At 34.4% G+C, this 16,776-nt stretch overlaps 1 protein-coding gene across 1 annotated transcript in view; it reads left to right on the plus strand.

The window, feature by feature from the left end:
- Positions 1-3,118: 3,118 nt before the first annotated feature.
- Positions 3,119-16,776, plus strand: part of SYCP1 (synaptonemal complex protein 1) — a 100,175-nt gene continuing 86,517 nt past the window's right edge. The window contains exons 1-8 of the mRNA XM_045546887.1: positions 3,119-3,205; positions 3,671-3,805; positions 4,786-4,870; positions 5,045-5,088; positions 5,266-5,322; positions 7,046-7,210; positions 8,099-8,166; positions 9,084-9,157. Coding sequence (XP_045402843.1) covers positions 3,698-3,805; positions 4,786-4,870; positions 5,045-5,088; positions 5,266-5,322; positions 7,046-7,210; positions 8,099-8,166; positions 9,084-9,157 — 601 coding nt within the window. The 5' untranslated portion in view covers positions 3,119-3,205; positions 3,671-3,697. The remainder of the gene's footprint in view (positions 3,206-3,670; positions 3,806-4,785; positions 4,871-5,044; positions 5,089-5,265; positions 5,323-7,045; positions 7,211-8,098; positions 8,167-9,083; positions 9,158-16,776) is intronic.

Here is a 16,776-nt window from a genome sequence, read left to right on the forward strand (position 1 = left end):
CACTCTGTTATATTTTTATTTTTACCTTTAAAAATGTGTATATGTCTCTTTCCTCCTCTACTTATTTCAGACCCAGAATATAAGCTAAATGAGGGGAGGAAATTTTGTCTGTTATGTTCACTGCTGTATCTCTAGCACAATGACTGGAGAAATGAATGCTGTCTAACCATTAAGAAGTTTTTGGTTGGCTCTTATATTTTACAGCTAGGTACTTAAGAAGCTTTGCCTTTTACTTACTGTTTTTTTTTTTTTTTTTTGAGACAGTCTCACTTTGTTGCTTGGGCTAGAGTGAGTGCCGTGGCATCAGCCTAGCTCACAGCAACCTCAAACTCCCGGGCTTAAGCGATCCTACTGCCTCAGCCTCCCGAGTAGCTGGGACTACAGGCATGCGCCACCATGCCCGGCTAATTTTTTCTGTATATATTTTTAGTTGTCCAGATAATTTCTTTCCATTTTTAGTAGAGATGGGGTCTTGCTCAGGCTGGTCTCGAACTCCTGACCTTGAGCGATCCACCTGCCTCGGCCTCCCAGAGGGCTAGGATTACAGGCGTGAGCCACTGCGCCTGGCCTACTTACTGTTGACCTTGGGAAAATTACTTAATCTTCTTAAGTTACAAATAGGCCCTTTGTTTCCTTCTCTTGCCTGATTGCTCTAGCTAGGACTTTTAGTAGTATGTTGAATAAATGTGGTGACAGTGGGCATCCTTTGTCTTGTTCCAGTTTTTAGGGGGAATGCTTTTAACTTTTCCACATTCATTATGATGTTGACTGTGGGCTTGTAATATATGGCTTTTATTATCATGAGGTATGTTCCTTCTATGCCTAATTTGTTAAGGATTTTCATCATGAAGCGGTGCTGGATTTTATTCAATGCTTTTTCTGCATTTATTGAGATGATCATATGGTCTTTGTTTTTGTTTCTGTTTATGTGGTGAATCACATTTTTTGATTTGTGTATATTGAACCATCCTTGCATCCCCGGGATAAAACCCTCTAGATCATGATGAATTATCTTTTTGATGTGCTGTTGAAATCAATTTGCTAGCATTTTGTTGAAGCTTTTTGCATCTATATTCATAAAGGATATTGGTCTGTAGTTTTCTTTTTTTGTTATGGCCTTTCCTGGCTTTGGTATCAACATAATACTGGCTTCATAGAATGAGTTGGAGAGGGTTTATTTCTCAAGGTTATGGAACAGTTTCTGTAGAATGGGTGCCAGTTCTTCTTTGTCAGTGTTTTATGAATTATTAAAGGCCAGCAAAGATGTGTTTAACTCTTATCTTTTCTTAATGTCATAAAAAAGAGGTCTTTTATAAGCCCAGAGTAGAAATTTTGTGTTGGAAAAAATATTGAAAAAATTAAAATAATAAATTATTAAAATATTTTAACTTATATTGGGAAATTTAGCATAATTTACTTCTTATTCTGGTAGAGAACATTTTGAATTTTTTTTTTTTTTTTTGCCAACACCTTTTGTAGGAAAACAATGGAGTTCTGAAAACCTGACATCTTTCCACAAACATTTTAGTACTTCTAGGGGCACGAGGTTAACACATTTAAATAAAATTCATGTGAAATATGTGAAAGTGAGAAAATCTATGGTGGTACTATTGTTTTGAAAGATTGGATATAAGGAAATAAAATTCCATGAGTTCAAATTAATATAGTACTGGGAGTAGTGTTTTTGTTTTCAATAAAGAAAAAAAGACCAAAGTTGAATTTTTCACTATTGTAGAATTTTTAAAATTGGGATATTTCATTTATATCCTCAATTTAAAAATCTTAAGCCAATTAGTCCCTAGGGGGTACTTTGTGTATATTCTTGGTATCATCTCTTAGAGGGAGTATCTTATTCTTTTTAGGGTATCTAGACTCAATTTCCGTAACATGTAAAATGAAGAAGTTAAACTGATTATCCTTTCCAGTTCAAAAATTTTATAATTTTGGCAGAAATTGTTGTGTCTGAGAAATTAGATTTATGCAAAACAAAATGAGTTATTTAAAAATATTGCTAAAGTCTTTTGAAAAAGCATCAATTATATTATGATACCTGGAGAAAGAAAACAAAGTCAATATGTTTATTCAGAACAGAACTAATCTTATTTCTCAAACCTGGATAATTGGCACCACGATAATGATATAGCTAGTTATTCAAGCCTGAAACTGGGTAGTCATCTTAGACTTCTTTCTTTCACTTCTCACTGTTAAGAAGTTATCAGATCCTATTAATTTTAATTCCTAAATATCTTTTGCCTTTGACACCTCCTCTTCAACTGCACTGCCACTGTCGTTGCTCAGGTCCTCGCTTCTTACCCAGGCTATTAAAAGTGTCTCCCTACTCCAGTCTCATAAGCCCAACCGTTCTTCACACTACAAGTTTTCTCCTGAACCTGACCATGCTCAAAATTCTTCAAGATCCCCATCCATAAAGTCCCAAAGCCAAACGCCTTTGGAAGGCCTTCATATCTGCTCTTGAAATCTCTGTGTCATCTCTTGCCATTTTGCCCGCTTGATCCTCACACACGTACACCACACGTCTTGCACTCAGTTGCACTAATCTCTCTCACAAATCCAGGGCCTTTGACTGCCTTTCCTCAGCCAGGAATGCTCTTTCCCCATTGACTACCCAATGTATTTTATCCTTGTCTGAAGCTGTAACAAACACACCACATATGGTCTGTGAAGCCTCTCCTGACTTTCCAAGGCACTTCAAACGCCACCTTCCCTACGTCCTCACAACCTTTTGTAGAAACAACCCTTAAATGATTACCCGGCACTATAATTGTTTACACATCTGTTTTCTTTCAAAGATTGGGAGCCCTTGGAGGGTAGAAATGGATCTTTCACTCTCAGCCTCGGTCTGTCACAGGCCTGACAGTTTTCGAAGCATTCTTTGACAATAGCAGAAGCTTAAAGAACGTCAACTCCAGGGAGAACTAGAACTCGAGAAAGAATGGTTCCTAGCGACAAGGGAAATCTCGCGAGATGCAGGTCTTGGGAGCCAGGCCCGCCCACTCGGCGACCGTTATTTAGCCGTTAAACGGCCGGTCGCCCGGCCACACCCTTCCCGCCGCCCTGGTGGAGCGTTTCCCGGCTTCTCTGAGGTTCGGAGGCAGAAGCTCTTAGTTCTTTCTGCTGCCCTCCAAGGCAGTAGGCAGCAGCTCGCGTGGGCACCCAGCCCAGGTTTCCTTTTAGTTCTTCAAAGGTAGGGCCTGGTGTACTGAGTTCCTTTCCTGAGGACCAGAGCTGCGGCGGTGTTGGGCTGCTGCTCCTTCTCAGAGCCGAGGCAGCCCGCCATGGCCTTCTTTTCGCTGGGAGTCCAGGAATTTAAGACAATTCCTCCTGGCGATGTGGCGGAATTTCACAGGGCTGGGGACGGGAAGGGGCTTTCTTTTCAGGCTGTCGCTGCCATGTTTTCTTCAGGTTTCTCGCTCATCTCCCTCTGCGGCAGGACGACGGGCGGTGGGGGGCGTGTGGGGAAAAACGGGGTGTTTTGCCTTTGACCACCCCGCAATAAGCCGCGCGGTAGGTGACATTGTGGCAAGGGGTCACACTGATCCCCTTATCTAGCCGTGTCGTATACAAACATGACCTTTTTGGAATAAATAGTGTACTAATGAAACACTATGTAAAACTCACCTCCTCTTGCCCCACTTTCCGTCCCGGGCAGTAGGTATTTACAGCTGGAAGAGAGAAAATGGAAAAGCAAAAGCCTTTTAAACTGTTTGTACCACCAAGATTGAGCAGCAGTCAAGTATCTGCAGTGAAACCTCAGACTTTAGGGGGAGATTCTAATGTCTTCAAGGTAAATTTCTATTCGTGACTTTAGGTAAATGAGCCAAAGTGTACTTTCTTACTGGTGATAGCTTATAATTATTTCTTCTCAGTAAATATGGTCTGGTTTATCCAAGAATTTTGAATAGCATTGTGTTGAGTGAATAATGAGCATTATTGTGTGTAGGCATCATTCATTTAAAGAAATAACTGCTGCTGTAGAACTCTGCATACATACATAGTAGGACCTACTTATTTTAATCCTCCTTCGTTCCTTAAATGATTGGTGGCAGCTTCTAAGACTTATACAATGAAATACTACGATATAGGTTAGAAGAAAATTAGGAAATTTTCCAAGGAAAATTAGGAATATTTGGACAAATGCCTACATATGGGCATTGATTAGTGTTGTGACTGAGCTTCAGATGTGGCTCTGAGCTTCCCAGTGCTCAGAATCAAGAGGAAAAATCATTTATATAGTAGAGTTCTCATCAGAAAGGAGGACTTATACTAAGTTTCTCAGGTGAAACAGAGCTTTTTAAAAAAACTACCGAATTATTTAAAAAATTTGTCATTGGTACTTTGTGTTGGAGGAGGAATGATGCAATGAATAATTTTATATGCTATAGAAAATTTCTTATGGCTGCTGTAAGCAAGAATATGCTATTCCGTGAAGTCAATTCTAGATTCTATTGAGAGAAAGATCATAATGGAATTGAAGAAAACTGATATTCTGTACTACTAGTTAAAATTACTGATATTATTCTTGAATACCTACAAAGCCATGTATTGAGTAATTTAGTTTAGCTTCATCTTACAAGTAAAAATAACTAAAAATTTTTGCTTTGTTTACATAACCAATGCATTTGATATTTTAAACACTATGTGCCCATTAAAGGATTTACAATTATAGTCACTTTAAGCAGATGTGTATTACATATGTATATATTACACTGCTAGGTATCAGAGTGGTATGAAATAGCATATTTAAGAACTTCTTTGTGTTTCTAGAGTTTCAACAAATGTATTGAAGATGATTATGACTTTCCATTTGCAATAACTACTCTCTCCAAAAATGGGGCAAACATTGATTCAGGTAGGAGCCTGGAAAAGCAATATATCATCTTGCACAGAACCATTTTATAAGTTGCTAGTTATTAAAAAATAACATAAATATTATTATTGATATGCTTGACATGAAAGCTAGATGCAATGCTTAACATAAAAAATAAGATGTCATATTTAATACCAGTTGTCTTTTATCTTGCAGATCCTGCCTTACAAAAAGTTAGCTTTTTACCCATGCTTGAGCAGGTCAGTTAAGCATAGAGTATGTAGATATAATGTGTTTAGGTACTGAATTGGTTACTTGAAGAAGAAAAAACTCTTTAGTTGTTGGATTACTGGTCTTGTTTCTATATTTAGTTGCTAATATTTGGAAGCTCTTATCAGAAATATTTTCTTATTGGAAACATTTATTCTTTTTTTTAGATTGGTAATTCTGACTGTTGTCACTATCAAGAAGGACTAAAAGACTCTGGTTTTGAGGTAAGATTTCCCATTCATATTAAATTTCTTATAATTGGAGTATAATTTGTTGTTTACATATCTTTTTTTTGAAGCTTCAAAAGGCTTAATATTTGGTTAATGTTTTAAAATATACCGTTTAACGCATTGACTGCCACACTAGAAAAAAAATTTTTCCATGGGGTCATGGTGTTTCTTTAAAAGGAAATGATGCTTTCTAATTTGTTACTTTTTATTGTTTTCTGTGCATGAGTTATATGCAACACAATCCACGTTTTTAGAATTAAATTGTTAATATTAATTGTAACAATAAGAACATCAACAAGTAAGATTTTCAAACCAACGGCAGCCTTTTGCTTTATGAGGCTCTGGCTCAAAACTAGCCTGAGTTAAGTACAACTCACATGGCAGTCAATGTGTTAAAACCTTTTTTTCTTTTAAAGTTGCTGAAACACTAGGCTTCTATATTTTCCTGGACTGTAAAATCATCCAGTTCTTTTAGATGTAACTTAATTTTAAACAACAGAAATCAAGAGTAGAAGAGAGGTGGATACAGTATGTGAAAAGGCTGAGAATCAAGCCAGTATTTTATAACATGATCCTTTAATAGATGAAATCGATTGGTTGGCTTGTTTATTGTGTAAGGAATTATAGGACATACTATACTTTTGATTTTAGTTATAAAAATTGTTCCTACAGCATATAGATGTCTTTAAAATGAAGAGAAATTAAAAAAAGAAATTCCATGCCCAATAAAGTACTGTATGTTTGTCGCTGTGATTATAGTATCACAGAATTAAAAACATAGTACCTATTCAAATATTTTGGTAACAAAAAGCTATCAGTAAGCAGAAATCAGTGTGATTTAAAAAAGTAAACTCTGGTGTTTACAATATAATGTGGACCGAAAGGGCAGGAAATCCAAATAAAACCTCAGGCTTGATGCAAGTTATGTCTAGTGTTCACTATTATTTTTCTTCTCATTATATTTTAAACTTCATGTCCTTTAGTTAATCCTCACATTGTTTATATAATCAAAATGTTTCGAGACTATTGTTAAGATTTATAGATTTCTTGTAAAGTGATTTATTTTAGATTTTAGTGAGACAGATTCTTTCATTGACTAAAATATTTGTAACTTCTTAAGTACATTTTGGGGCCATTTGATATAGCAAGCTATATATTGCCTTAGTAGATTAAAAGAGTTATTGTAGCTTTTAGTATGCTACTAGGGCATAAATTGAGGAGTGATATGTCTCAATTGTTAGCATATGTATATTTTCAATACACAGGTATAGTTTGGTTATATTAAAATTTTGAGTGGATTAATAAAATGTGGTATATGTATACCATGGAGTTCTACTCAGCTATAAGAAACAATGGTGATATAGCACCTCTTGTATTTTCCTGGATAGAGCTGGAACCCATTCTACTAAGTGAAGTATCCCAAGAATGGAAAAATAAGCACCACATGTACTCACCATCAAATTGGTTTCACAGATCATCACCTAAGAGCACATTTAGGAATAACATCAACTGGGTGTCGGGCAGATGGGGGAGGGTTGGGGGATGGGTGTATACATACATAATGAGCCCATCTAGGGGATGGACATGCTTGAAGCTCTGATTTGGGGGAGGAGGGGAGGGCAAGGGCAATATATGTAACCTAAACTTTTGTATCCCCATAATATGCTGAAATAAAAAAAATTTTGAACAATTAATTTTTGAAAACCTATTTTAATAGAATTCAGAGCCAATAAGCAGAGTATATTCAAAACTATATAAGGAGGCTGAAAAGATCAAAAAATGGAAAGTGAGTGTAGAATCTGAACTGAAGCAGAAAGAAAATAAGTTGCAAGAAAATAGAAAGATAATTGAAGCACAGCGAAAAGCCATTCAAGAACTACAGGTATAATGGAATTTTGACTTGTTATATAGTATAGTAAATCTTGTCATGATACTGTTGAAAATAGAGTATTATTTTGGGATAAACTGGGTTATTGTGATACAGATTTTAAGGATAGTGCTTTTTTGAAGTTTCATTGATACTAATTGAATTTTAGCTTTAGAAATGAGCGTAGAGGACAAGTTGTACAAAATTTAAGCCAAATGATTAGAGAAATAATAAATTACTTTAGATAAATATTGATTTAATAATTCAAAAATTCTAATTTATTAGTTTTATTTCCTATTATTGATGATTTGTTTCATGCAAATGTCTTTTTCATTTTTAAAAATATTTATTTATTATTAATTTTTTTTAGAGACAGGGTCTTGCTCTGTCACCCAAGCTGGAGTACAGTGGCACAGTCATAGCTCACTGTAACCTTGAACTCCTGGGCTTAAGTGATCCTTTTGCCTCAGCTTCCTGAGTAGCTGGGCATGTGCCACCATGCCCAGCTAAATGTCTTTTATTATATTAGAATATATTTGTAGATAAAACTTTAAATTTGAAACTGTAGCTTTGATTTTATAGCATAAAGTGAAAATAATGTTGAGAAAATGCAACATTGAGTTAGGACAGAGAAAACATTACTTCAAAATGTTTATATTGTGTTAAAATATTGTTGAGTGTTTTTTGGAGATGATTCAGCAAACTTTATTTTTGATTGATGAGCTGAGATCCATATTTTTATGAGAAATCCATAAGCTGTGACAAAAGTTCCTTTTGTGTGGAAAGAAAAGAATTCTTATAGATTACTGAAGTATGTTGCAAAGAAGTACTGCTTAATGATTATACTCATGTTTATTTTGCTAAGCAAAATGTGGTGAACTGTTCTTCTGTTTTGTAAATTAGTTTGGAAATGAAAAAGTAAGTTTGAAATTAGAAGAAGGAATTCAAGAAAATAAAGATTTAATAAAAGAGTAAGTAGTAATTTAATGAATTTCTTCTTCCAAATTTGTTTTTATTCCAAATTTAATAAATAATTTTCAAAAATTTATTGAGCACTTTCTATGTGTTATATAATATTGATTTAAAAGTAGAATTTTACCTAATTGCTGTAGAAAAAGAAAGATATTACCATTCTACATTCTTGTATTTGGCAAACTGTGGTCAGGCACTAGTAACTTTTCACTTTCTAAAATGTCAGGCATCAGAAAGAGCCATTTCTTGGTGTCAAAAAAGATGCTTGATAATGCTGTATCTACAACTGCCTGTGCATATTGTCTTTCTGTTTCACTGTTACCTTAGGTGCAGCATTTATAAAATAGGGCTCAACTTAGTTCCAAGCTAATTCTCACTCTCAAATTCCTGTTTTTGTCAGCATAACAATTCATTTCAGAAAAATTGTAAGTTAGAAAATTAAATCTAACTGCTGTATGGATTAGTAACTTCAGCCAGACAGCTAGAGGTCTTATTACTCACATAATGAATGCCTAGTCAGAAGGTTACCTTATTTTATGTTTTGAAGGTTAGACATGTAGAACATTTCTGGGGTAATTAGTAAATGAAAGGCCCAATCCATTCTTATCATTGTTTTTTCTTAGGCAGTTCTGGACGTTTTTACTGAAAGGTTATTGATAGCAACTTGGGTAGAGACTTCTTAAAGGGCTGTCACTTTTACTTTTAAAGGGAGGCAGCTACTAAATCATCTTTGCTAGTACTACAGTGAACCCATTTATTCTTCATATAGTAATTTATGAGTGATATGTGATATGTATCAAATATTATATTTTAAAAACTTCTTTAAACATTGCAATGATATGTTTTAAAACTTTTATGTATGATTTTGCTTTGAGATCAGATTTTACACTTAGGCAAACTTCTTCCTTTGTTTCAGGAATAATGCTACAAGGCATTTGTGTAACCTCCTCAAAGAAACCTGTGGTAGATCTGCAGAAAAGACAAAGAAATGTAAGTATCTTTCTTGTTTTATGTGATTTTTGTCAACATATTATTATTTTAATGGTAGAGGTGGAGAAGGGAAGAAATTGTCTTTTCACTTTATGGAACCACTTTTGAACAAGTTATATGTGCCTCAGACTTTTTTTATTTTTTAATGTAAGTAGTAACTAGAGTGTCAGTTGAGTTTTGAGATTTTTGAAAGCTCAAAACTTTTTGAAAGGTAATATATTTCAAAAGGTATATACTTGATATTTATAGTTAATTCTCATTTCATTTTAAGTATGATTTTGAGACTAACCTATTTATGTTTGGAACTACCAGGAAATTGAATCAAGAATAATATATAGCCATGTACGTAATAGAAAATACTGGTGGAGGGCTTTGCTGAAGCCATAGTACTTAGGAACAGTGATGCATTATTATTATTTATTTCCAATCTAGATAGAATTGTCAAATTTCTCCTAAATAAACATTCTTTTAAAATATTCTAATAAGGTTGTGGTGTGTATATGAAGGAACAGTTATTAAAATTTTATGCATGTTTTGATATTTTAATTGTAAAGTAGGATTTTTTTCATTTTGATGAAAACCAAAAATATCTGATTATCAAAAGTAATAGTCTTTATCTTTGTCATTTATCTGACACTGGCTCTACTTTGTTTTTGCCAAGAATGCATTGTGAAATACTGTTTACCTTCTTTTTCAGGATATTCTCTATTTTTCTTAGCTAAAAATTTTAATTTATATCACACAGCTTACTGCTTAACAGCTTGGGCTTAAAAATTAGACAGCCTGTGCTCAAATTCAGACTTTTGGTTTCTACTTGCTTGAGCTTAAATAATTTGAATAAATTATGTAGTCTCTCTGACTTATTCTGTTTATTAAATAAAAGGCCTCTTAGTACTGTTCTGAGAATTAGATTAGTTGATAAATATAAAATGTTTAGAACAGTACAAGTACTCAATAAATGTTAGCTATTTTATTATTATTAATATTGTTATCATTGTTATTTCTAACATGCACTATTGCTCATTTTTTAAATTCCTGGTCCCTGCTTGTAGTACTTTGCTTTTTGAAACTATATATGTGTTCCAGAATGTACTATACCACTACCAGCTCCTTCACTACATCCTGTCTATTCAACTTTCAAGATTAAGTTTTCTGCCTAGCTATAGAAGGTGGTGAAAAGTATAGGGATGCGAGTGGAGGGATAGTACATTACCTGTCTTGCAGAAAGTAACCCGGGCTAGAGAGATAGGCCCGGTGCTTCTTTCTTCCATTTATTTTTTAGCTAAGTTAGAGATCAGACGGTGGGGGAGGCTTGAAGAATCTTCTAAAAATTTTTTAGGTGATCTCTCTTTTTATTTTTTTTTTTTGAGACAGAGTCTCGCTGTGTTGCCCGGGCTAGAGTGAGTGCCGTGGCGTCAGCCTAGCTCACAGCAACCTCAAACTCCTGGGCTTAAGCGATCCTACTGCCTCAGCCTCCCCAGTAGCTGGGACTACAGGCATGCACCACCATGCCTGGCTAATTTTTTCTATGTATATATTTTAGTTGGCCAGATAATTTCTTTCTATTTTTAGTAGAGACGGGGGTCTCGCTCTTGCTGAGGCTGGTCTCGAACTCCTGACCTCGAGCAATCCACCCGCCTCGGCCTTCCAGAGTGCTAGGATTACAGGCGTGAGCCACCGCGCCCGGCCTAGGTGATCTCTTAAATGAACTAAAGTTGGGGGGTATGTCTTGATGTGACATGTAGATAGTTTTTTTAAAAAATCTTAATATTTGCTTTATTATTAGTATAAACTATCCAGATTCTTGCCTTAAGTTGTTGACCAATCTTTTTGTTATTGTGATTTTTCTCTTTTATTTATTCATTCATATAACACTTTTTAAAATGCTTAGTATGTGTTATGAAATGTTGTAGAGGCTGAGGAAAAACAGCAGTGAACAAAGTCTCTGCTTTTATGGAGTATACACTCTAGTGAGGGGGATACAAATCATGAATGAGTAAATAACTCTGTATTAGGTGATAACTGCTTAAGGAGAGAATATTTTGGGATAGGGTGGTTGGGGAAGTTTTTTCTGATTAAGTGACATTTGAGTAGAGACCTGAATAAAGTAAGGGAGTGAACCCCAGGTAGCTATTTTGAGAAAAAATATTTCCAACAGAGGAAGCAACTGCAAAGCCCCTGGGATGATACTCTTCTGTATCTTCTATATTTCTTATTCTCTATATATTTTTCATCTTTTTTCTCATTGTGCTCTTTAGGATGATTTCTCCTAGCCTCTCTTCCAATTCATTTGTATTTTCTATTTAGCTAATTCTTGTTTGTTTTAAAAATTTTCAATTGATGCCTTAATTTCCATAATTGTATTTTCTGATTGAGCATTAGCCTGTTCTTTAAAAATCTGTAGCATCATTTTTTAGAGTTTTAAGTTCCTTGCTGAAATTTTAAAGCTCAATTTTTTTTTATCTCTGTGAACATGGTAAATGTAGTTGTAGTATAGTTTGTGTCAGGGTTTCCTTTTTGCTGCTCATATTCCAGTTATAGTTCTGCTGAAGACTTAATGCCAGGAGACAAAGTAGGAAAAAAATTAAACAAACAGAAAACTCACCTTCACCTGAATTACTTCTTCAATTTTTTACTCCTCTTCTTGAGTTTACCTGCTTTTGCTTACTTTCTTGAGTCTTCAAGGAGTTGCTTTTTGTATTTTGTTCAGAAGTTTTAGTTATAACCAATGGAATAGATAGGCTGTAGTGGACTCACTCTGTCTTGGGTAGCACTGGAAAATGGTTTTGGTTTTTGAGTTTTATCCTCAACCTATTCTAGGCCTGGTGACCCATTATTATAATTATATATATTTAATTCTTTTAAAGATTAAAAAAGATTTCCTCCAGGTTGTCTTCATCAGAAAGGTTGGTTTGAATTACTTATCCATTAACAGAAAACAGAGTCCTTGATGCTTTTCCCAAATATAGATTAAATCGTGTCACTGTCTATTTTCTTCAATGGCTTTCCATAATTTTCAAGATAGCTTGCTATTTGCCACTTCCCTCTACCTTGCAAAATGTCCTCCACATGTCTCACATGCACAAGCTTATGGAAGACTACTTTCAGTCCCCTAAACACATTATGTTTCTGTGCCTTTGCATATATTGTTCCTTTTATTGGCTGATTCTCCTTTCTTTATCTTCCAAATTCAAAATTCAGCAAAAATATTACCGTCCTTGGGAAGTATTCCTAATCTTGCAATCTAATTTAGATGCTCCTCTTGTTTCACTTAGTATTTTGAGTATATCTCTATCATGTATTTATTAATTCGTCCAGAAATATTTGTTGAATACCTACCTATGTGTTAGAAATCTCACTGTAAGCTTAAGGGCAAAAGATCATGTCTTATTGGATTCAGTACATTCAACACTTAGCACAGTGTCTGTGAAGATGGTAGGCAATAATAAATATATTGATGAATAAACAAAAACAAATCTGATCTTAGATGTCCCTTAACAAAAAACCTTTATGGCTGCCTGTTGCACAGATAATTATATTGAGATTCTTTAGCCTGCTATTCAGAGTGCTGCATAGACTTTTTTCTAGCTTTACTCTCTAACCTACTTTAGGACTGGAAAGGACCTTAAAACTTTTGTAATCCACTTACATTTCTATTGCTTTAATTTCTTTTATAGCATTTCTCCTAAATGGTAATCTTTCCTATGCTTGAATATAATATTTAATAAAGGCATTTGTTCTGTGAAGTTTGGATTTGGTTGAGGGGCCACTCTTGGGGATCTGGAGGGTCACATGGGGCCTTCGGGCTGCAGGTTCCCCACCCCTGGGTAATTTCTCTTTTTTTATCATAATTATTCTTTTTATGACATACAAAAAAAGTCTAAGGCATGTTTTTAAAAAGAATTTATCTTTTAAGAGTAGTTTTGGGTTCACAGCAATATCCAGAAGAAAGTATAGAGGTTTCCCTAATACTCTCTGCTCGACACATGCATAACTTCCCCCATTATCAACATCCCTCACCAGAGTGGTACATTGGTTACAACTGATGAGCCTACATTGACACATCGTAATCACCCAAAGTCCATAGTTTATATTAGGGTTCACTCTTGGTGTTGTACGTTCCATGGGTGTGGAAAAATATATCCACCATTATCTTAATAGTATAATACAGAGTAGTTTCATTACTTTAAAATTCCTCTGTGCTGTAACTATTCATCCCTCTTTACCCCACCCCTGGCAACCACTGATCTTTTTACTGTCTCTGTGATTTTGCCTTTTCCAGAATGTCATGTAGTTGAAATTATACAGAATGTAGCCTTTACATATTTGCTTCTTTCACTTAAGCAATATGCATTTGAGGTTTCACCATGTCTTATGACTTGATAGCTCATCTTTATTTTTAGCACTAAATAATAGTCCATTGTTGGCGTGTACCATAGATTATTTATTCATTCACCTACTACTGAAGGACATCTTGGTTTATTACAAGTTTTGGCAATTATGAATAAAGATGCTATAAACACCCATGTGCAGGTTTTGTCCATGTGTGGACATAACTTTTAAACTCCCTTGGATATATAAAGAAGCATGATTGCTGGATTGTGTGGTAAAATATTTTCAGTTTTGTAAGAAACTGCCAAACTGTCTTCCAAAGTGGCTGTACCATTTTGCATTTCCACAAGCAATGAATGAGAGTTCCTGTTATTCCATACCCTCACCAGCATTTGGTGTTGTCAATGTTCTAGATTTTGGCTACTCTAATAGATGTGGTATCTCATTGTTTTATTTATTTATTTATTTATTTATTTATTTATTTATTTATTTATTTATTTATTTTTTTATTTCACTGTTGTTTTAAATTACATTTTCCTGATGACATATGATGGGGAATGTCTTTTCATATTATTACTTGCCATCTGTATGTCTTCTTTGGTAAGGCATCTGTTAAGGTCTTTGGCCCATTTTTTAATGAGGTTGTTTTATTATTGTTGAGTTTTTAAGAGTTCCTTGTATATTATAGACAACAGTTCTTTATCAGGTATCTTTTGCAAATATTTTCTCCCAGTCTGTGGCTTGTATTCTCATTCTCTTGATGTTGTCTTTTGCAGAGCAGTTTTTACTTTTAATGAAGTCCAGCTTATCCATTCTTTCTTTTTTTTTTTTTTTTTTTTTTTGAGACAGAGTCTCACTTTGTTGCCCGGGCTAGAGTGAGTGCCGTGGCATCAGACTAGCTCACAGCAACCTCAAACTCCTGGGCTTAAGCGATCCTACTACCTCAGCCTCCCGAGTAGCTGGGACTACAGGCATGTGCCACCATGACCGGCTAGTTTTTTCTATATATATTTTTAGTTGGCCAGATAATTTATTTCTATTTTTAGTAGAGATGGGGTCTTGCTCAGGCTGGTCTCGAACTCCTGACCTTGAGCGATCCACCCACCTCGGTCTCTCAGAGGGCTAGGATTACAGGAGTGAGCCACTGCGCCCAGCCAATTATTTCTTTTTATGGGTCACATCTTTGGCATTGTATCTAAAAAGTCATCTTCAATACCCAAGGTCGTCTAGGTTTTCTCCTTTGTTACCCTCTAGGAATTTTAGAGTTTGTGTTTTACATTTAGGTCTATGATCCATTTTGAGTTAATTTTTCTGAAGGGTGTAGGTCTGTGTCTAGATTCTTTTTTTTTTTTGCATGTGGATTTTCACTTGTTTCAGCATCATTTGTTGTAAATATTATCATTCCTTCATTGTATTGTCATTTCTCTTTTGTCAAAGACCAGTTGATTATATATGTGTGGGGCTATTTCTGGGCTCTATATTCTGTTCTATTGATCTTTTGTCTATTTTTTCACCAGTACCACACTATGTTCATTATTGTAGATTTGTAGTAAGTCTTGAAATTGATTAGTGTCAGTCTTCCAACTTTGTTCTTTTCCTTTTATATTGCGTTGGCTATTCTGGATATTTTTCCTCTCCATATAAACTTTAGAATTAGTTTGTAGATATCCATAAGATAACTTGCTGAGATTTTGATTGGAATTGTATTGAATTTCTAGATCAAGTTGAGAAGAACTAACATCTTGACAATATGAAGTCTTCCTATCCAGGAACATGGACTATCTCTCTTGATTTAATTATTCTTTGATTTCTTTCAGAGTTTTGGAGTTTTCTTCACACAAATTTTGTACATATTTTGTTAGATTTGTACCTAAATATTTCATATTTTGTAGACCAATACAAATGGTATCGTTTTTTTAATTTCAAATTCCACTTGTTCATTGCTGGTATATAGAAAAGTGATTGACTTTTGTGTATTAACCTTGTATCTTGCAACAATGCTATAATTGCTTATTAGTTCCAGAAAGTTTTTTGTTGATTCTTTCAGGTTTTCTATATAGACAATCATGTCATCTTTGAATAAAGACAGTTTTATTTTTTCCTTCCCTATATGTATCCCTTTCATTTTATTTTCCTTTTTTATTGCAGTAAGTAAAACTTTCAGTACAATATTGAAAAGGAGTGGTAAGAGGGGACATCCTTGTCTTGTTCCTGATCTCAATGTAAAAGCTTCTAATTTCTCACCATTAAGTATGATGGTTAGCTATAGGTGTTTTGTAGATTTTTTTTTTTTTTGCCAGATTGAGGTAATTCCCTATATTTATAGTTTACTGAGAGTTTTTATTATGAATGGGTGTTTGATTCTGTCAAATGTTTTTTCTGTAGTTATTGATATGATTATATAATTTTTTTAGCCTGTTGATGTGATGGATTTCAATAATTGATTTAAAATGTTGAACTAGCCTTGCATACCTGGGATAAATCCCACTTGGTTGTGGTATGTAATTCTTTTTTACATTGTTGGATTTGATTTGGTAATATTTTGTTGAGGATTTTTGCATCCTATTTCATGAAGGATATTGGTCTGCAGTTTTCTTTTAATGTCTGTGTCTGTTTTTGAAATTAGAGTACTGTTGCCTCATAGAATGAGTTAGGAAATATTCCATCTGCTTTTATCTTCTGAAAGAGACTATAAAGAATTGGCATAACTTCTTCCTTAAATGCTGGTGGAATTCACATGGGGAACCCATTGTGTCTGGTGCTTTCTGTGTTGGAAGGTTATTAATTAATGATTCAATTTCTTTAATAGATATGGGCTTATTCAGATTGTCTGTTTTTAATTCTGTGAGTTTTGGTAGTCATATCTTTTGGCAGTTGGTCCATTTCTTCTTGGTTATCAAATTTGTGGGCATAGAGTTTTCATAATATTCGTTTACTATCCTTGATATGCATGGGATCTGTAGTGATGCCTTTTCTTTCATTTTTGTGTTAGTAATTTGAGTCCTCTCTCTTTTTGCTTAGCCTGGCTAGAGGCTTATTGATTTTATTGATCTTTTCAAAGTACCAGCTTTTGGTTTCACTGATTTTTTGGTATTGATTTTATGTTTTCAATTTCATTGATTTTTGCTCTAATTTTTATTATTTCTTTTCATCTGCTTACTTTGGACTTAATTTGCTCTTCTTTTTCTAGTTGCCTAAGGTAGAAACTTAGATGATTGATTTTAGATCTTGTTTTCTAATATATGCATTCAGTGCTATGAATTTCCCACTAAGCTTCTACTGTATTC

This window comes from Lemur catta, chromosome 3 (genome assembly GCF_020740605.2).
Source record: "Lemur catta isolate mLemCat1 chromosome 3, mLemCat1.pri, whole genome shotgun sequence".
Taxonomy (NCBI): domain Eukaryota; kingdom Metazoa; phylum Chordata; class Mammalia; order Primates; family Lemuridae; genus Lemur; species Lemur catta.